Source organism: Ochlerotatus camptorhynchus, unplaced genomic scaffold (assembly GCF_037179485.1).
Source record: "Ochlerotatus camptorhynchus isolate MF236.1 unplaced genomic scaffold, CSIRO-AGI_Acam_v1.1 ptg000371l, whole genome shotgun sequence".
Classification (NCBI taxonomy): Eukaryota; Metazoa; Arthropoda; class Insecta; order Diptera; family Culicidae; genus Ochlerotatus; species Ochlerotatus camptorhynchus.
Window position 1 is genome coordinate 2,874,842 of NW_027040859.1, and position 22,017 is coordinate 2,896,858.

Here is a 22,017-nt window from a genome sequence, read left to right on the forward strand (position 1 = left end):
AGTATTCCAGATTTATCTGGATTTTCCACATTTTTAGTCATCTTGCCAGCAGTGTTGCCAGAATGTTTTAAAGCTTATCGGTATCGAAGGTTTTAAAAAATCGGTATTTATCGGTATTTACTATTTTAAATAATTTTAAATTTATGCCGCTTTTGAAAGCGAAAATTTTTATCTTTTGGATGGAAAATTTCGGAAAAAAAAAACTCCGGGGAATGAATGAATAAGCTTCTGGAGGAAGCTGAAAACAACATCCAGAGAAAGAAGAAAGAAGCTCTCCTGGAGGAAATATGAGGAAAGTTCTGAGAGAAGTAGGAAAATCACCCGCGAAACTTCCAAGACATAAATTGAGAAACTTCTGGCGAAAATTTAAAGAAACATTCAGAAAAAAATTCGGATTTCACATTCAAAGGAAGGCAGAAAAGTTTCGGAAATCGGAAATAAATTCCAGAAGTAGCCATTTACAGAAGTCAAAAAAACCAACTGGACAAAATTCCAAAACTAAACGAAAGAAATTTCTGGGAGAAGTTTAATTGAACTTCCTGAAGAAGACGGAAGAAATTTCCTACGGTAGATTGGAAAAAAAAAATCGGGAGGAAGTCGGAAGCCAGAAAGCTAACGGAACAGTCGAAAGACACTAGGACATAATTCCGGAAGAAAGAGCTCTTGGGGGATGTTCTAATGATGCAGAAAATTTTCCAAATGGTCATAAAACATCCCTGAAGACTCCGTAATGTCCATGAAGTTTTTGGAACATTCCTGAAATGTACTAGGAATATTCCATGTTTTCTTGGGCTGTTTTGGAGTACTCTGATCATCTTTGAAATACTTGGAACTTTCTTGATTATAATGAGACTACCGGAATATCTTTAATCAACTTTAAAGGTCTCTAGACTTTCTTGAAGATTAAGAAATTTCTTAAGCGCTCTCACAATTTTCTTGAAATTATTGTAACATCAGTTTTGAAGTTCTCTGATCTTCCCGATTTTCTAATTTTTAAAAGTAATCATAATAAACTAGTGTCCTTGTAACTTCCCTTACGTTTCATAAATTTGCATGAGCCCCTCGGAACATTGCTGAAGTTTTCGGAAATTGCCTGAGTTTCTCTGAACTCCTTTAAAAACTTCAGCGATTTCCTTGAAATTTATTGATCTGTCCTGATGTTCTCCGAGCTTCATAAAGTTCTCACAATTCTCCTGAAACGAATGCAACTGTCTTGAAAACCATTAAGTTTTTCAGAAGTTCTTTGGACTTGTGCAGTATCCAAAATATTTATGATTTTTCCTTAAGTTCACTGGAGTTCGCTGGACCGGGTTTTAGAATTTTAACAGAAGTTATTGAAACATTCTTCAATTTATCGAAACTTACTCAAAAGTCTTTTCAGAACTTCTTAAAAGTTCCTGCAGTTAGTGTGGATCCGCAATCAAAACCTGGAAGCATCTCTGAAGTTCTGGGAAAGTTGAAAAAACTTACGGGAAAAGATGGAAGAATCATTCGAGCGAAGGTTGAAGAAACTTCCAAGGGTAGCCGAAATAAGTTTCCGAGATGAATCGTAAAATAATTTACGATGTAAGCTAGACAAAAATTCATAGAGTTAAATAATATTTAAAAAGTATTTCCCGATTCCCCCGAAATTACCAGAAATAGCCATGTTTATCGATTCATGGGTAGCCAAAAATGGTGAGGAAATTGAAACATTAATCGCAATTTGCGATTCACAAGAGACATTTTTAAAGATGATTTTTTTTAAAAGCTGAAAAAATTTTAGGTGCTCAAAAAGATACAACTCTCTCACAATAAATTTCTTCGAAATTCGAGCGCAGGCTGGCAATAATCATTTTGATTATTTGATAAAATCGGTATGAATCGGTATAAAACCTCAAATATCGGTATTCTGAGGAACCTTATCTGTATATCGGTATCTAGTTCGGAAATCGGTATATATGGCAACGCTGCTTGCCAGATACACAGACAGATCGCGTATATTTCCAGATTTTTTAAATATGTTCCAGACTTTCCCAGATTTTTTTAAACATGTTGCTTCAAAAATATGCAATTGATTTACGATCTAATAAAAAAAATAGAAAGCCAAACTTGCTACTTTTATTATTCAAGTCCATCAACGTTGGACATTATTGGAACTTTAATGTAATTCTGAAAATAGTTCACAGTGAAGTGTAAGGCGCATTCCTTGTGAAATCAAATGAGAATGTCATGCTATTTCTGAGTAGGGTTCCATCCATCTTTGTGGGCTTCGTGGTCGTGCGACATCACCCGTCGTTCAGGCGTATTGTGACTACCACGAAGTGAGGATTCTATTCCAGCTCCAGCCGGTGCAAATTTTGACTACCTGAAAATTTCCCTACTGGTCTACTGGGTGTAATGTGTTGTCCGTTGTCTAGTGTAAAATATTCAGTATGTGCAACCTCTGGTTGAAGACGGTGTCAATTGTCTTGTCAACTCTGATGACAGTTGTATGAAGATTTTGTGGATAAAGGAAATACAATCCAGAAGAGAAATCATAAAAAAATTTATGATGAAACTTAAGGAGTATGCTGATATGAATCGTGAGAATAATTTCAATGGAATTCTGTCCAATGTTTCTATCGAGATTCATTTTAATAAAATTTTAAGACTTTTTCTGGGAAACTTTCAAAACCATTTTGGCAAAGTACTTGAGTAATTAGGAAATACTGAGAGGATTTCAAAACAATTCTAACCTTACCTACAAAGCAGTTCAAAGGGAATTATCGGATAAGTCTGAGAAGAGCGTGATGGTTATTCTGAATAGTGTACCAAGGAAATTATTATAAATTTTTGTCCAGAATTTCATAGAGAAAAATAGACACAAAATTCTGCCAATTCTTGGGAATTATTACCAGTTTGAGGGAATCGTGGAATTAGAGAGTGATTTATAAGAGATTACAAGAGGTAATGCTAAGAAATCTCATAATGTTGCTGGAAAAGCTTGGATATTATCAAGATTATTTTAGGGGAATATAGAAAAAAAAGTTTGATGAAATTCTAGGATGATTCAAATGGAACTAAAGAAAAGGGTGAACATTTCCTGTGAAGAATTCTAAACAAATTCAGACTCACAAAACATTTCAAGATCTGGGACCCAGGAAAAATATAAACCCCGGAACATAGAATCATTTCAAGATCCTGAGACTTCAAAATGAAGCTATCAGACTTTTATTTTAGTAGTATAATAAAATTTTCCTTTGGCATAAAATTATTCCCAATGGTCATGCGAAGTGGAGTGGAGTTACCCTTAGTTTGCGGAAACTGTGTGTGAGTGCCACGATGTTAGACTTTGATTCCCTCTTGGCCTACTGGGTGTTGTGTGTTGTATAATGTCAATAATTAAATTGTAAATCTGATCAACCTCAGGGTAATTTTAAGGTAAATTTAGAACTAATAAAAACTTTAAATTCTGGTACTGCATCAAATCGTAAGGATTACATCGATTATAAGTTTTAAAAAATCCATGCCATCAAATTTGCTTGATTCTTTGTTTCTCATTCTTTTTAAAAAAGTTACAGTTTAAAAAACAACTCTAAACATATTTTCTGCAGTATTTTACCCACATTCGACTCCATTTTTGAAATGCTGTGTAATGGACATTTAAACTTTTTGGGCACACTGTGTCAATTCTTTTGCACTTTTGAATGATTACAGCAATGCTAACAAGATATTTGCTTTATATAAATTAAGTAAACATGTAATTCATAACCATTCTAGTACTTTAAATAAATTCCACATGATCATACTGACCGATTTTTACAGGACATTTACCCAACACTTTGATTTCAATAGCATTATGTTAAAAACTGGATTTTTTTTAAGTATTCCAGATTTTTCCAGATTTTATATTTTAACTGGTCCAGATTTTCCTAAAAATGACCTGGCAACGCTGGTGGTGACCCAGGGGCAAGAGACCGAAAACGAAGTCCAAAAGCCTGAAACTCAACTGAACTACTAAACTGAGTACAGCCCAACTGAAGTAAACAGCATGTTAACGTTGAACGCATTTAAAATAATAAAAAAATAGTAGTGCCGTATATCTCTCAGAGACATTGAGTCTACCAAATAAACATAATAGGAAACAATCAATGTATTATTTTTGGCCTTTTGGTTAGTTAAGTGTTGAATATGGCTTTGCTTCTGTTTGGATCTTCAGATTCGCAATTCTCCTGGAATTATAGTCAACATTTATATGGAGGTCTTGTAATATTTTTTCAATGGAATTGTGGGTAATTCCGATGGGTTTCATTAGAGAAGTCTTGTAGAATATATCTGCAATGGAAACTCTGAGGATTATTTTAAACTCCTTGAAATTTAAATATCAAAACTAACCATCAGTATCCCAAGCTGATTTTCCGGACATTTCTAAAATATCCTGAACCCAAATCGAAAGAAGTAAACTCTTCAGCCGCAGTGAATAAAATCACTCAATTCCACGTTCACCGTATCTACCCAGTGCAGCACTTTACCAATTAATTCGAAAGCTATCCAAATTGATTTTCACTAATTCAATTGAGAACAATAACATCGACCGCACGGACAGCAAGCGTTCAAACTGTTTCCTCTTTCGTTGACCATCTCTGGAGTCGAACAAAAAAAAAATACAACAACCAAGCGAAGACGTGCGACCGCAAATCCCAACTTCGTAGATATGTAGGATCCAACCCACTAACTACTGTAAACAAACAATCGTGCAACCAACCAACCAACCAACCAGCATAGAAAGAGCAACCTCAAGTGGAGTAGAGTGGTAGCGGATTCTTGCGCGTTTCCATCCATGAGCCACGAGCCAATTTAATGAGTGAAGCTTCCGTGCTGAATTCCAACTACCCGTTTGTACCATTTAATTTGTATGGTCTTCGGGGAAGTAATTCGGTGGTGGAGGCGATTCTGGATGGGTATTAGAGGAGGAAGAGCTTGCAATTTTGAGTTAGCACACTTTTCAGTGCTTCTTTTTTTTTGTTCAATAAAAGTTTGAAACGAGACAGCAGACAGAGAGAGAGAGGGATGAGATGGAAGCTCGTTGAGGTACATGAAATGGCAATTATCTACTTACAAGCCAAAATACTGATTGGTTTTTTTTAGCGAAAATTGAATGATGAGCCTACAGCAGTCCAGCTAAAATTCTCGTGAATATCAATTTAATGGGATGTTTAGCTTTGAATAACCTACATTCTCTTAGAATTGGGAGAACGATTTTAAAAAGGAAAAAGACTATTTTTTTTTTGCTCGGAACACTTGAGGCTATAAATGCGCATATAATTATAGCTCGATTTTGAAACGCGTCGGAATTTCCTAATAAGCCAATGGATCATTATAGGAATACTGGAGATTTTAAAAAGCTATCATGGCAGTGAGTGGGGGAAAACCTGACGCGTGATTGTTCGAGCTGTACATCCAATAGCGCTTTGTTTGCCTAGAAATTGGAATCCGAACGAATCAACATTACGATAGGTCAAGTTTGGCGGTTCAATTAACGGCTATTATTCTCTCGCACCTAGCACTGTTGTAGCTTTTCATAATATGCATTCATTATTCAAAATTATGTCACATAATTTTGTTCCATTAACACGTCCGATTCCCATTGCCATGCAATGACAATTATTCCATTACCGTAAACCTTTTAATGATTGCGCACACACAACCACACACAGCATCCGACATCATTGTCACCCCCAATTTGACTTGCCTCCCGCGCCCGTTTATGACAAAACCGACTAACAATTGCCCCCCATTTCCACTTCATTTCTGTCAGAGGGATTTTGGAGAACGCCGGCGCAGTCATTTCCCAGCGGCAGCTCATGTGGGACATGGGTATCATCTATCCAGGGTTGAAGCTCAAAATCGGTCCCACCCTGGGAGCGACCGGAGTGCTGGAGTTTGTGATGGATCCAACCGGCGGGCACAACGACGAGCGTACCTTCTTCGAGGAGAAATCAACAGGTAAGCTTTTGGTGCTGGAACGAATGTGGATGATGGGTAGCACGTAGTGCAAGTAGAGCTTTTGGTTGAATGAAGCGAAAAGCTACCCAAGCTGGGCGTTTGATGCAAGAGAGGGAGAAAGAGAAAGACTTTCGCTCGACGGTGAAAGCTTCCTGCGAAAAAGTTTCGAGGTTGCAACTGGTATCGTTGATCGGTGTGACTTTGGTCACGTTTCCAAGGTATCTTTTAGCATGATTTTAAAGGCTTGAAAGAATTTCATCCTCTAGTCATTGGGTCACATTATTTGGATTTATTTAGATAGTGTTATTAATATCGTATTTTATCTTTATTTCAAAGACTTTCAGCCATTCTTAAAAACTAAAATAATCTTATTTATAGTGAAATGGGAGCCATTATTTCATTGATGGTTCAATTATTCGAAGATGATGCTGCAGCCAGGGCCCCACAAAGTCACTTTCAATCGAAATTCATCAAGTGACGATGAAGCTGTAAACCAGCACTTTCAATTAAAAGGCATTCTGTCTTCTCTTCGAGCAGATCCCCGTCAACATCAAAAGAAACACTTTCGATCAGTTTTCATGCTGTTTGTTTTGGCTTGACTCCTGTTCATTTCTTCTATCATTGTCAAATGAACTTACTTACTAATCAATGTCAACACATCTCTGACGAAGTGAAGACCCAGAGTGTTAAACTTTTTTTTTAACAAGTGAGTGTTGTGATCATTCCCGAAAGGAGTATTGTTTGTTTCATTGGAAACAAAATGCACCGAAACCATTGCAAAAATCGTTGCCATAGGAGTTTGGAACCGGTTGATACGAGGTAAGAATTAGAATCATGATGAAAATTAAGACACGGTATTTGAAAATGTGTTCTGTTTCAGGCTAGCGAAGAACTCCAAAAAGGGAAAAGTGGTAGGATCTGGGCCTGTGCGATAAGTATTCATCGTATACTCATTAATGAGTAAAGTCTGTTGTACTCATTTCATGAGTTAAGCCACTTTTCTTAAAAATGGGTCTTTTTTTATTCTTTAATGGGTACTTTTATGTTAGCGTGTATGTATTCAATGTGTTTTTATGCAGCTGACCGTGCTGCCAGTTTTAGGATTATAATCATAGTTTCGTTAATTGACGTTTCGTATCTCGTGAAATGTGCACGTATACAACAATTCTTTCCCTTTCGAAAGTTAACAAATTCTATATTAAAAAATTGACCATTGTCAAACATTTCAAGATTCAATTTATACAATTCCTTAGTCGTAGTAATAATCTCCGAGCTTTTTTTTCTTTTTTAGCCCTCTTTGACCTTCTTGGTTCCTCCTCCATTGTTCCCAGCTGCTTCCTTTTTCTTCCCCCCTTCGGGGCCCTAACCTCGGCGGATCTGTCGTCTCCTGCTCTTCTATCACTAGTTTCCTCTATCGTAGTCCTCTTGGTACCGTCACTACCAAGTTTGGGAAGTCCCAGACAACCTCCCGGTACGGCCTAAGCTGAGAACGGTGCGCCATCGAGCTTACGCTTCCAATTTGTACCTGAGTCACTATCCTCTTCCTCCGACTCGTTTGTGCGCATCCGCTCGAGCAGCTCCGTGATGTGCCACTATAGAATCCACGAGATTCACTGCGTCTCTGTGAAGGTTTTTCAGTTTAAAACATTTCTTCTTTATTTATTTATTTATTTATTTATTTAATTATTTTAATTTACTTGTCATCGTATAATAAAAACACACAGACAGAATGTGTCTATGTGTTTTTGTCTAGTTAAAGAACTAATCCTATTTTTAAACATGATTTTCGAAATATTAAAATCATAATCTTCACGCGATTCGTTGAAACGACGGCAGCAAACATCCAGTGGATTGTTTTGACCGTAGACTGTACGATGCTGAGGAATACGGAGAAGGTCATTTTGTCGCGTCTGCCTAGCCGGTGCATTGAATTGGATTTTCCCTAGAAGTTCAGCACAATCTACATTGTTGTCCAGAAAGTCGAATATGAACAGCCGTTGCAGAAGAATCCTTCTATCAGCCAATGTTGAAAGACGAATTAAAGCACAGCGATCCTCGTACGGCAGAAGAACAACCGGATCGTTCCATGGTAACAGTCGTAGAGCGTAGCGGACAAAGTTACGTTGAATCTTTACAATGCGAAAGCAAAGCGTGACGTGATACGGTGCCCATACTAGAACGCCATATTCCAGTATGCTACGCACTAGCGAACAATACAATGTTTTTAGACAGTATACATCCTCAAATGGCTGCGTGTTGCGCTTGATGAACCCTAGTATCGCATATGCTTTGGCGGTGGTTGTTGCAATGTGCTCGGTGAATTTCAGCTTACTGTCCAGTATTAATCCAAGATCCGTGATTGATGACACACGGTTGACTCTTGAAGCGTTCATCTTATAATCGAAAATGGCAGTTGTCCTAGATCGGTTGAACGAGATGATGTTACATTTACGAATATTCACTTCCATTCCGTTTAATGAGCACCATTCAAGAAGCGAGTCGATATCAATCTGAAGAGCGCAACAATCGACCATGGAGGTTATCAGGCGGAAGAATTTCAAGTCATCAGCGAACATGTACTTCGGTGATCTGATGAGTCCGCACAGATCGTTAACAAACAGCACGAAAAGTAATGGTCCCAAATGACTTCCTTGGGGAACCCCGGAAGTAATTGAGAACGTTTCAGATGAGGTTCCACCGAGGCGTACAAAAGCCCAACGCTCAGACAAGTACGATTCAATCCATTGAGTAAGCCACAGAAGGAATCCCATGCGTTTGAGTTTTTCCACTGCCAGTGCATGCGGCACTTTGTCGAATGCTTTAGAAAAGTCGACATAAACTGCATCGACCTGTTGTCGCTTTTCAAGGCTGTCCACAAGAGAAGAAACGCAGCACATCAGGTTGGTTGTTGTTGACCGCTTCCTGACAAATCCATGCTGACTCTCTGATATCACATGTTGAACGTTACGATACAAAGAACCATGGACAAGACTCTTCAAGATTTTAGGAAAGTAACTCAAAATCGAAATTGCACGATAATTTTCGACGTCATTAACATTACCACTTTTATGAATGGGAGTGATGGCTGCAGTTTTCCATTTGTTGGGAAATATGCCCTCCGAAAGAGATCTGTTGAAGAGTATACTCACAGGCAAAGCGATTGACTCCGCACACCGATTGATGAAGAAAGGTGACAGACGATCTGGACCTGCTCCTTTCGAAGTGTCGATAGAAACCAGCTTAGCAAAAACATCTTGCCGAGAGAAGTTGTAGACGGTCACGTTCAAGTCGTAGTGTGGCAAATTGCTCAAGTACGATTCAGTCAAAGGTGGTCGGTTATTACTTTGCACACTTCGAAAGAGGGCTACACAATGGTGAGTGACAATCTGGAAGGAGCGATATACCTAGCTCCGGTCCTCACAAGTTCCTACCTCAAGCCTCCACGAGTCATATGATTACAAAAGACTGCCAGGTGACACAGCTGGTTGGCGTAGCCTGGGCAATGTTGTCAATCCGACAATAGCAGAGTGAGGAGGTGCGACGCGAACACTGGCGCGGTAACCATAGCACGGTGATAGAGGAAATGCTTCGCCAACCCGAGCGTCTGTTCACCATGGAGGTGCGGCTCAAACAGCGTCTGACTGGCATCCAGCGGCTGAATAAGAAATGCTCTTCCCCAGAAGCTACACCTAAGATGGCAGCCCCATGACGGCGGATAGGAGACCTTAGGCCACCTACTGTCTCTGAAACCTTTACAATTGTTACAGAAACCAACAGAGAAAGACATCGAACTGATTTAACGGCAATGACTTTTAGCGCAAAACAACGGACACGAATTGGATCATGGAATGTATTGACGTTAGCCCAGCAGGGTAAACTGGCACAACTCGCCAACGAGGCGCGACGTATGAAGCTAGAAATCCTGGGACTGAGTGAAGCTCGTTGGCCAAACTTTGGAGAACACAAATTGCCGTCGGGACAGGTACTACTATACTCCGGTATTCGAGGTGAAAACGCTCCCCGCCATCGTGAAGTTGGTCTCTTACTTAGCGTCCAGGCAAGTGCTGCGCTCATCAAGTGGGAGCCTGTTAATGAGAGGATAATCGTTTCCAGATTTAGAACACGGGTTCGTAACCTTACCATAATCCAATGTTATGCGCCAACCGATGCTGCCGAGCTATAGGACAAGGAGAATTTTTAAAAGTCAACTGAATGCCGTCGTGGATAAGGTTCCAAAGGGTGACATCAAGATCTACACTGGCGACTTCAATGCGAAGATCGGCTCCGACAACACGGACTATGAGCGTGTCATGGGACACCATGGTCTCGGCGAAATGAGCGAGAACGGTGAGCTGTTTGCAGAATTTTGTGGCAATAACGACATGGTGATCGGGGGCTCGCTCTTCCCCCATCGGCCAGTGCACAAAGTCACGTGGGTTTCCCGTGATGGACATACCGAGAATCAGATCGACCACATCTGCATCACCCGAAAATGGAGACGGAGCCTTCTTGATGTCCGGAATAAACGCAGTGCCGACATCGCGTCTGACCATCACCTTCTAATCGGTGAAATCCGCCTACGCATGGCGCGGATCCAGCGACGGGAGGAGAGACTCGGGCGGCGGTTCAACACACGCCGACTTGAAGATCCAGCGGTAAAAAGGTCTTTTGTTCATGAACTTCAGACTCGAGCTGCGGACGTTCCAGAAGGTGGCAGCGTAGAAGAACAATGGACGGCCATCAAGAATGCCTTTATAGAAACAAGCGAGAACAACTTGGGTGAGCTGCGCACCCAGAGGAAAGAGTGGATCACAGATGAAACCTGGCGGAAGATTTAGGAGCGTAGAGAAGCAAAAGCCGCGATAGAGCGGGCGAGAACCAGAGGAGCCAAGAACGAAGCCCGTCAACGGTACTCGGCTCTAGAGAAGGAAGTCAAGCGCTCTTGCAGACGGGACAAGCGAGCGTGGGTGAACTCTCTGGCCGACGAAGGGGAGAAAGCCGCAAACACTGGCGGCAAATACGCCTCCTCTACGATATCTCACGACGCCTGAGTGGAGCAAGGATGAACCGGAGGATGCCAGTGAAGGACACGACTGGACAATTGCTTACCGACGCCATTGACCAGCTGAAACGCTGGTTTGAGCACTTCGAACAACTTCTTCAAGTTTCGACGGCCAACCAGCCATCAACATCTCGGCATGATCCGCCTAGGGTGCGGCGCATCACTCGCGTCAATTCCGAGGCCCCATCACTGCAGGAGATTGAAGCAGCTATCCGAAGCATGAAATCCAACAAGGCTCCAGGGGTCGATCGCATATCAGCAGAGATGCTCAAAGCTGACCCCATGCTATCCGCACAAATGTTGCATCAACTATTCTGTAATATCTGGGACACCGCGACTTTTCCAGCCGACTGGATGCAGGGCATCTTAGTGAAGGTCCCAAAGAAGGGGGATCTGACTGTGTGCGACAATTGGTGAGGCATCATGTTACTGTGTATTGTTCTCAAAGTTCTGTGCAAAGTTATCCTGAATCGGATACAGGAGAAGATCGACGCGACTCTCCGACGGCAGCAGGCAGGATTCCGTGCCGGAAGATCTTGTGTGGACCATATTGTCACGCTCCGCATCATCCTGGAGCAGGTCAATGAATTCCAAGAGTCCCTTTATTTGGCATTCATTGACTACGAAAAAGCTTTCGACCGTCTCAATCACGAGAATCTGTGGGGCGCCCTGAGACGCAAGGGAGTCCCGGATAAAATCGCCAACCTCATCGAATCGCAGTATGAGGCTTTCACGTGCAGAGTTCTGCATAACGGAGCCTTGTCCGACCCTATCCGGGTAGTCGCTGGTGTGAGACAAGGATGTATACTATCACCGCTACTGTTTCTCATCGTAATCGACGAGATCATGGTAGGTGCAATATACCGTGTACCGAACCGTGGGTTGCTTTGGCAGCTTATCACCATGGAGCATCTCAACGACTTCGATTTGGCTGATGATGTTGCTCTACTAGCACAACGGCGCTCTGATATGCAGAGTAAGCTCAATGACCTAGCCGAACGCTCCTCTGCGGTGGGTCTCACCATCAACGTCAACAAGACCAAATCGTTGGATATCAACACGGGCAACCCTTCCAACTTTACGGTAGCGTGGCAAGCAGTGGAGAAGGTTGAAAGTTTCCAATATCTTGGCAGCCAAATAGCGTCGGACGGCGGGACCAAGAGCGACATAGGTGCACGAATCAAGAAGGCTAGGGCTGCCTTTGCGAGTTTACGAAACGTATGGAGATCCAAGCAGATAAGTCAACGCACCAAAATCCGAATTTTCAACTCGAACGTGAAATCTGTGTTGTTATACGCCAGCGAGACGTGGTGTGTATCAGCGGAGAACACTCAAAAGCTGCAGGTGTCCATCAACCGATGCCTGCGGTATATAATTCGTACCTGGTGGCCTCACAACTGGATCTCGAATGCCGAGCTCCATCGTCGATGTCATCAGAAGCCGATAGCAACAGAAATTCGAGAGCGAAAGGGGAGGTGGGTCGGCCACACACTTCGACGGGGCGGAAACGAAATCTGCAAGCAAGCGCTGGATTGGAATCCAGCAGGACATCGCAGCAGAGGCAGACCCAGGGGCTCATGGCGGCGGAGCCTCAATAAGGAAATTAAGCAAGTCGATAGAAATCTGACCTGGGCCCAGGTCAAGGCAAAAGCGAGCAGCCGCCCAGGATGGAAGTCTTTCACGTTGGCCCTTTGCAACGCTGGTGGTGCACAGGACCCTTAAGTAAGTAAGTACACTTCGAAAGAACGCCGAGAACAGATTTGCAGATTCTGATGGAGATTCAGTTGCCTCACCTTGGTAACGAAGAAGTCAAGGCATTCCGTTGGATCGCTTACGGGTCTTCACATATTGCCAGAATTGTTGGGGGTCCTGTTTCAAACTTGCTTCAGTACGATGAATGTAGCAGCGAAAGCATTGTGCATGCAAAGAGTTATATTCGCTCTCTAAGTCACGCAGCTCAGCCTTATGCTGTTCATTCCTAGACCGAAAGTAACGCTTCCTTGCCCTGCGTAGACGATTTCGCAGCCGTTGCAGTTCATTGTTCCACCATGGTTGTTTCTTCCTGTGGGTGTCGATCCGTTGTTTTAGAGGCACAACTTCGTTGATGATTCCATAAAGCTTGTCGTAGAGTATCGATACCGCTTGGTCGACACTGCAACCAATAAGAAGATTCACCCATCCGACGTCCGAAATCATTGAGCTCAAAACTGCAAAATCACATCGCTTGAAGTCAAAATCTAACGGATCAGTTGCTCGGGAAATTTCACATTCGCTTGCAGTTTCAATCACAAGCACGAATGGTTTATGATGTTCATCAACACGCAGTAGCGGTGACGGGGGCTCCACAAGCTCGAGTACATTGATATCAGTAGAGAAAACCAAATCTAGTATCGTTCCATTCGCATTACCATAATGATTCAACTGATGCAGACCATTAGCGATGAACGATTCAACCACAGTGAACTCCTGCTCAGAAGACGTATTTGTAGGTAGCAAACATCGCAATTCATCATCATGGTCCCAATTCAAGAAGGGTAGATTGTAGTCACCAACAAAAATAACCAAACCACGATCACCCGCTTGATCCATCAGTCTTTGAACACATGAACAGTGCTGTTCATACAATGCATAGTCGCTGTTGGGAGGGAGATAAATACAACAGACGAAGAGTTCAAATGTAGGCAGCTTGATCCGAACGATTATTTGCTCCAGACACTCGGTACCAGCAAACGAAACAGCGGCACTGTTCAATGCATTACGGACGCCGACCAAAACACCACCACCTCGTCGAAATTGGCATGTTGTGGCGTTGCGATCACAGCGATAGATTGTATAGTTGTGTGATAATTCAGAATTTGAAATATCAGCACCGAACCAGGTTTCGGTGAAAGCTATCACATCGTAGTCAGATTGGGATAGTGCTGGCAGTATTTGGTTTGTTTTGGTGCGTAACCCACGTACATTCTGGTAGTACAGCGTGGACATACAATGTATATTGTTAGTGAATTGCTGCTGTCTATCAGTGGAGTCTGGATATAAAGGAGTGGTTGTGTTTCGGGACTGTGTTGTTGTGGTTATTGCCATATCAGTTGAACAGCTGATCATCTGTGAGGCTGCACCGATATCTAGGGCGCCCAGTGAACTACTGTGTTGTGGGTTCGAAGTTAAAAATAGGCCAATCCGACGATGATTGCTTGGAATCGAATGGACGAAATACTATTCCTTGTTGTCACGTCGATCCAAAGAGGGCTTGTTCCTGCAGCTGCAAACTAATTCCGACTTTGAAGGAAACAAAAGTAAGTTCGTTAAGATTTTTGCCTTTGGGAACTAACTTAGTTACTTCAATGTCATCATCAATGTCGGGATTATCCTTGACGAGCTTTTCAATTTGAGTTGCTGATGCTGAAGGGTCAAAACCGAACAAGTACAGCCAAAACTTCTGTGACCCTTCATCCCGCAGAAATGGCATATTATCTCTGAATAATCCGGCCGCTGTCCCTGTCTAAATTTTTGTCCATATCGGAATTCACCAGACCCCGTTGTTGTGTTTCTTCCGTCACTCCTTTGTGGTGTCGTTTGGTAAGGCGTGTACCCTAGACGGTTTTTTACCGGTCCCCTGTTGTTGCCTTTGTACATAGCCTTTACCAATGGCTCCTAACAGTCCTTCACCTTATGACCGTCTGCTGTTCCGGCATTTGCTCTAGCCACCTCCCACGTGGCTATCAATTTCTCAGCTTTTTTCAAAATCAGTTTTTCCTCACTTAATAGCTTTTGTCTTAGACCTTTGTCCCTCATTCCCGCTATAATGCGGTCCAAAATGGCCACTTCCTTAAAATTGTTAAAGCCGCAAAATTCAGCTTGAAGCTTGAGAGATAAAACAAAATCTTCCATAGTCTCATCTGTGTTTTGCACCCTCGTGCTAAATTTGTAGCGCTGGACCAAATCTGGATCTATTTTGTCAAGACGACTTTTGAGCTTGGAAATCAAGTCATTAAAAGTCGCCTCCTCAAAATTACCCGCGGGATAAAGTAGCTTGATCTCTTCAAACATGACTGGCCCACTTAACGTGATGAAGCAAGCCATCTTGTTCTCATCTTTCACTTTATTTACCCGGAAAAAATATGTCAGCCGAGTGAACCAATCGCTGAAGGAAGCACCACGACGATATGGTTCAATCGTGAAAGTCACGAAGAACTCATGATTTATGGCAATATTCGAGGAGTTTTTAGATTAGAACAAAATTTCAGGCACCAATCATACGAATCCAAAATGTCCCCGCTAACCTTCAGCTGACCTCCACGTTCCGAGTATGCCACCAACGGAACGGGTTTGCAGAACTTCCTGCTGAGCACAAGTGGAGCTTTTTCACCACTAAAAGCCGTTGCTTCCTCCTTGATTAATTTAGCGGCCTCCGTAATTTGCCCTCCGAATAATCACCCTCTGTGATATGAACCCTAGGGATAAACTAATCGGCAGCCGCCCGGAGCACTTTTCGCTGGACGGTTTTCCACCCTGCCGTCGATACCCGGAAAGTTTCTCAATATTAACTATCATCTAAAAACCCCAACTTAAAACCTTCAATGTTGTCAAAATGTTTTGCGTATCATGTTTTATCGACTTCTTCAGGAGCGATTTATGCGGTTGTTATATAGTTTTATGGTAGTCATCAAAAGATTGTTAAAACTTTCTGACCTGGAGGAGGTTTTAAGTTTTCATTTTTAACAACCACGTGTAGAGTGTGATAAAAGTGACATAAAACCTATGCTCCTTAGGTAGTTCGCATATCAAGTTTTAATGATTGCATTAAAACTGGGCCAATTGGCCATGACATGGCTGTATAGCGGTTCTCAGGAGGTTGTTAAAGCAATGTGGTTGTCAGTGAAGGATTTATGATTTGGTTATATAATCTGCTATAAAACTTCAATAAAACAAAATTTGTTGCTTGGGAAATATTTTGTTTATTGTTGCCATACATCAACAGGCTGGCTGTAGCCCAAATGATGTTAATAATAATAATCATAATAATAATAATAGTAAAATTACATGTCAAATAATCACAGAAAGAAAAACAAAGCAACATGGTCAGAATGTAAAAAAAACATAAATTGAAATACACTAATTTTCTCTGTCAGTCACTGCGGCCGACGAAAACAGATGAGAATCTCCGACGAAGCGCATCACGTGTGAGGTGAAAGTCGAATACAGATGCGACTCTATTGAACACACGCTGTAGTCCGCAAATCGCACCATATGCCCCGTAGTTCGTGCGACGCAGTGGCAGTCTCAGCATGAGGTTGTTACGGAGTGGTCGGGGTTGCACGTTTTGGTCAATTTGCCTTAGGATAGCCTCACAATCTATTCGTCCCTGTAGAGTGTCGGCGATAATCAAAGCTCTGTTGGTGTCCCTTCTAATCCGGAGAGGTTCAAGGTTTATCAGTTGGCAGCGACTCTCGTAGCTGGGCAGCCGAAGCGGATCTCTCCAGGGCAGTCTACGAAGCGCAAAACGAAGAAAGCGACGTTGAACAGATTCGATTCTCTCGGCACCATTGTTGTAATTCGGATTCCAAACCGCAGAACAATACTCAAGCGTCGATCGTACGAGGGAGCAGTAAAGAGATTTTAAGCAGTAGACATCGGTGAAATTCTTAGCTATCCTGAAGATGAATCCTAAAGTCCTAGACGACTTATTGATGACATAAGAAATGTGTTGCCTGAATGTTAGCTGTGAATCCAACACCACACCCAGGTCTTTCACCTGATTCACGCGTTCGAGTGTCGTTCCAAGCAGGTCATAGCTGAATACAATCGGTTGCTTTTTTCGTGAGAACGTTATGGCAGAGCACTTTGCTGGGTTCACTACCATTCGATTTAAAGTACACCAACTGGCGAAGACATTAAGCTGATGTTGAAGATTGTGGCAGTCAGTGATCGAGCAAATTCGTAAAAATATTTTGAGGTCGTCTGCATATGCTAATCGAGGTCCTTCGATAACCAGGTTCACGTCGTTGAAGAAGAGTAGAAAAATCAACGGTCCCAGATGGCTTCCCTGCGGTATACCTGATGTGGCAAAGAAGCTAGCTGATTTGCAATCTCCTATAGCAACCATAAGATGGCGACCAGTAAGATACGAACGGAACCAACTCAAGAGATTACCGCTCACCCCAAGCCTGTCAAGTTTAGCAATCGCAATGTCATGATTCAACTTATCGAATGCCGCGGATAGATCGGTATATATAACGTCCGTCTGTACCCGTTCAGTCATACTATCGGTAATGTAGGATTTGAGGCATAGCAGATTGGTGGTTGTAGAGCGACCGCCAGTAAACCCGTGTTGATCAGCACTCAGATACTGCTTGCTGTGAGAGAGCAACGGTTCCATAATAACAAGCTCGAATAGTTTCGAAACAGCACTCAGCGATGTAATTCCACGATAGTTATCCACGGCTCGTTTGCTTCCCTTTTTGTGGACAGGAAACATGTGTGCACATTTCCAGAAGGATGGAAATATACCACTGGAAAGAGACATCCGGAATAGACGGTGAAGTGGAGTTAACAAGCAAGCAATATGTTTTCTTCAAAAACACGGACGGAACTCCATCGGGTCCAGGGTTGAAGGACGATTTGAGCTGCGTTGCAGCGTTAGAAATCATCTCAACGTTGACATCAATTGCACTCAGCGTTTGACCATTTAGTGGGATGTTCCTGGCTGCGAGGGAAACATGCGGATTTCGGGTGTAGTTTAAGGTTACGCTGAATACCTCGTTGAAATCGCAGAAAGCATCGACGACTGGCTCGCTGATACTCGTGATTAAGCCTCACGTAGTGATGTTTCAGAGGAAGCGTGCGATACTTCGTAAATCTTCTCAATGCTGCTCTCTTGGTTGACTTCAACCTACGCAGCTCAATCGTCTGCCAGGGAGGGTGAGAGTCTTTGCGTTGAATTCTTTTCGGGACGTGTCTGTCAATGACATATGCCAAGACATGAGAAAAAGTTTGCGCAGCGACCTCAACGTCGTCATGATCGAGAATGTTCTCCCAGTCCATGTTTGACAATACATCTACAATGCTTCGATGGTCGGCCTTTCGAAAGTCATTAGAAACCGCAGCAGGAAGACTATCGAAATCACGAACGAGATTGTCCTCAACAGTGACAATCAGAGGAGGGTGGTGCGGAACAAGCTTAACTAGTGGACAAGGTGCTGTGGAAATGAACGGAGCATTGTCCTGAGTGCTCACGAAGCAGAGGTCCAAACTACGGTTGTTCTCGTTGACTACGTAGTTAATTTGAGAAAGCGTTGCTACGCTATAGTTATCGAGAAGGCCGATAGCTCCTGCATGAAATACAGAACGTTCTGGATCTGGATAGAGGAAGCCGCTATGGGATGGTCTCCACGAAACGCCTGCTAGGTTAAAGTCCCCAAAAATGAATAGCTCATCAATTGGAGTCGCTCTTTCCATTACTGTGAAGACTGATTGACAGTGAGTCTCGATGAGTTCAAGATCACGAACTCGATCTGGAGGCATGTACAATGCGCACAAAAATAATATGCGATCGCCCAGTTTAATGGCTGTCCAAACCTGTTCCACACTGTTCCATGATTCATTTTCGATTGCTCTCGCCTCCAATCCGGAACGGACAGCCACAAGAACGCCACCACCAGTAGATTTTCGGCTGTTGTTTGGATTCCGATCGCAACGAAAAACCTCATAATCGGATCCGAACACCTGGCTGGAAAGCGTTCGCGAATCGAGCCACGTCTCACAATCACATCATAGCAACGATTCGATACAGCAAGCCGGTAGTCGTCAACATCAGAATTCATTCCGCCGGCGTTTTGGAAGAAAATCACGATGTCCTGCTTGTGGCTTACAATCGAACGTCTGTTCTCCCTGGAAATCACGGAAGCATCAGGCAGCGAATGAACATTAACAATACCATGCAGATACTCGCCAGTGACTGGGTTGGAAGACCCCCTCTCCACATCCGACTACAGGTCCGGAACGACTATGGTGAGTGGCGGCAGCAAATGACTGGACTGAGACGGAGGGATCAGGGGCTTCCACGAGGCTTTCTACGGCGCGTTCCGGGCTCCGAGGTACGAGAGTTGATTCGGCGGCATTCAAGGTGCTGACATTTGGATCGGCATCAGACATCGTATTTGCGCTATTAATTATGTACTCGCCTGTTCTAGCAAGTTGGAAGACCCCCAATCCACATCTATAGTCAGGGCCAGGACGACTATGATGAACGCTGACAGGAATTAGCACGACTGAGTTAGAGGAACCGGGGGCTTCCATAAAGCTTTCCACGATGCGTCCCGGTTGCAAAGCAGATTGGTTCATCCAGAGTTCAGAAGACATCGAGCTTACTAGTCGTTTTCAGAAGGCGAGGTTGGATCGGATGGTTTCGTTAAGTATTCGCTGCTGGAAGCGGAAGGTGGCTCAGAAAAAGAAGGTTTTGGAACGTATCGATACTTGCCTGTAAGTACAGGCTGGAAGACTTCGTCACCGATTCCAAAACCAGGGCCAGGACGACTTCTGATGATTAGATCTACAAACAGCTCGACTGGTTCGGAGGGATCAGAGGCTTCCGAAGCGCTGTGTTGTAGCGTCGCATATCCGCCCAACAGCACGTTAGTAATTGAAAAGGAAGTATCCTGGAACTGGTGTCACTGTGCTGGACCAATACGGGTGATTTTGGTCACCTTCTTTGACCGGGAATCATCGAACTCACGGAACTGAATGCCCTCCGGCCACGAATCGCAGGAAAGTGCAACATCCCGTTTGTTTTGGTTGACGCCGACTTTGAAGGAAATGTAGTTTAACGTTGACGGATCTTTTCCTCTGGGAACCAACTTGGCAACCCGAGGTTTCTCGTCTGTTTCCAGACACAAACACTTAGAGACAAGAGATGAAATTTCATCGTTCGTAGTAGTGGGATGAAACGCCGATAAGTACACCCACACCAGATCATCGTTCAGGTCCACGGTTCTGACCGAGTCGATAGGTGCTTTCTTACCACACAGTATGGGCTTGTCTTCAGTGCTAGATGAAGTATGGCGACGTTTCGGAGTGCCACGACCGGAATCAAAGCGGTCAGTTTTAGGCCAACGTGGAGTTGAGCCGACTAGGATCTTCGATTCCACTTTGGCTGCAAGAGCAATAACAGCCGAATTCAATTTCTCGATGTCCTCTTTCATCGAATCAACCGCGTTTGGAGCCACAGAAGTCTGATTGACGTCACTGCTCACGATATTACGGAAGTGGCCGTTTGAAAAAAGCGCCGCACAGTGATCGCACATCCAGAAGACATTCTTCTCGTACAATCCAAGTTGATCGAGAAGTTCGAGATCAACTTTGGCACAAATCACGTGAAATGTGTCACCACAAAAACCGCGAAAAACAATACGTTCGGAATCCGAAATGGTTTTTTGGCACTTCTTGCAAGCCATGATCACAAAAAATGCGACGCAAACTTTATACACGCAACAAAGACTACCACGTAACGAAAAACTATAGCAAATTTCCGATGCGCGAAACGAGGCAATCAGACGTAGAAACACTATTCAATACACAAAAGTACGGTACACTGATCCAAAACATCCGCAATACTTCGAATGATTATTGCATTGCTCGAGCCCTTTAACAATATGCATTCAAATTTCAGATGATTTTCTTATGGTTGAATTCGTCGTCAGATGATGAACATCCATATGATTGTCATCCAAATATAGGATGATTTTCGTTTGAAAATTAGCTATAAAACATACGGCACTCAGAGGACAAACATTTAAGAATAGTGTGACATGCAAGTGCTTTTCATTAGATTTATAATTTGATAATTTACAATTCCATACTGAATAGCCATTATAAGCCATTTCAATTATGCATACAAAAAATTTTCGTGGTGGAGAAAACCTCCTTCACCACGAATTAACCAAACATTGGTTTTCATCCTTTATCTATGTTCGTAACAGCTCTGATAGCGATGCATATGCTTCCATCTCGTTTGTCAGCTCAGATCAGCAAATGACGTTCGATAGAATTATTTACATCATCGTTTTGAATGATTTGCGTTATGGGGATGAACCAATACCATATGCATTTCCATTTAGTATGACAGTCATTCTGCAGAGAGCATTACGCATTTCAACTGAAGGCCCTATCCCTTCTCATAACAAGTTTCATCTTGTATTAGAGAGGAAAATCATCTGATTTCAAAACAACCGTCATCCGGTTGCAGCTATCATTCGAAAAAGCGATGTCGGTGTTTTGTTTTGAATGGTCTGAGGTTTCATTCGATCAGAGGATGATGTTTGTGTACAGTGTAGCAGAGTGTAATGCAACAAGAGATACTGACAATTTGGTACGCTAAGTACGGTAGCAGTACTGCAGCGACAGATACAAAACAAAAAATGTAAATAAAATGAAGATTGACACCACTGTACCACGGGACGACACTTTTAATCTACAATTTCTCACTTATCCACAAAGCTACACGAAATCCTACACTTCACAGAGGTACACCAAACGAACTCGCACTCTATAACACAAAACACTACTAAAACAGTTCAAATTTACACGGGTAAAACGACGATTTGTCACCAGCGGGTTTACGTTTTCAACTATTTCAGTGAAGCTCTATAAACATCCGTAGTGCGTAGTTCTACGTCATACTGCGGTCGTGTCTAGGACACAGCTCTTCAATTTTTTGACTCAGCTCTGGTACTCTCTTCGGTCCCAAGCTAATCGATGCACCCCTCGAAACATAGGAAAATCCACGAGCCCCTCATTTTATATGTCAAACTGTCATAGCGAATCTAAACAAACATAGTGAGTACTAGAATTTTGACTGGAATGGGGCATGTTAATCGATTTGCTTGGGACCAATAGGCTAGTCAAGTAGTGAGCCAATTTAAAATCGTTAGTTTCTAATGGTTGGTACAACAGTACTGCTTTGTATGTTTGTCAATAGTTTGAAATATACT

General features: G+C 42.8%; 1 protein-coding gene across 1 annotated transcript in view; it reads left to right on the forward strand.

Moving 5' to 3' along the window:
- The window catches only part of Osi10a (Osiris 10a), a 38,842-nt gene that overhangs the window by 13,308 nt on the left and 3,517 nt on the right, over positions 1–22,017 (forward strand). The window contains 1 exon segment of the mRNA XM_065232708.1: positions 5,780–5,967. Coding sequence (XP_065088780.1) covers positions 5,780–5,967 — 188 coding nt within the window.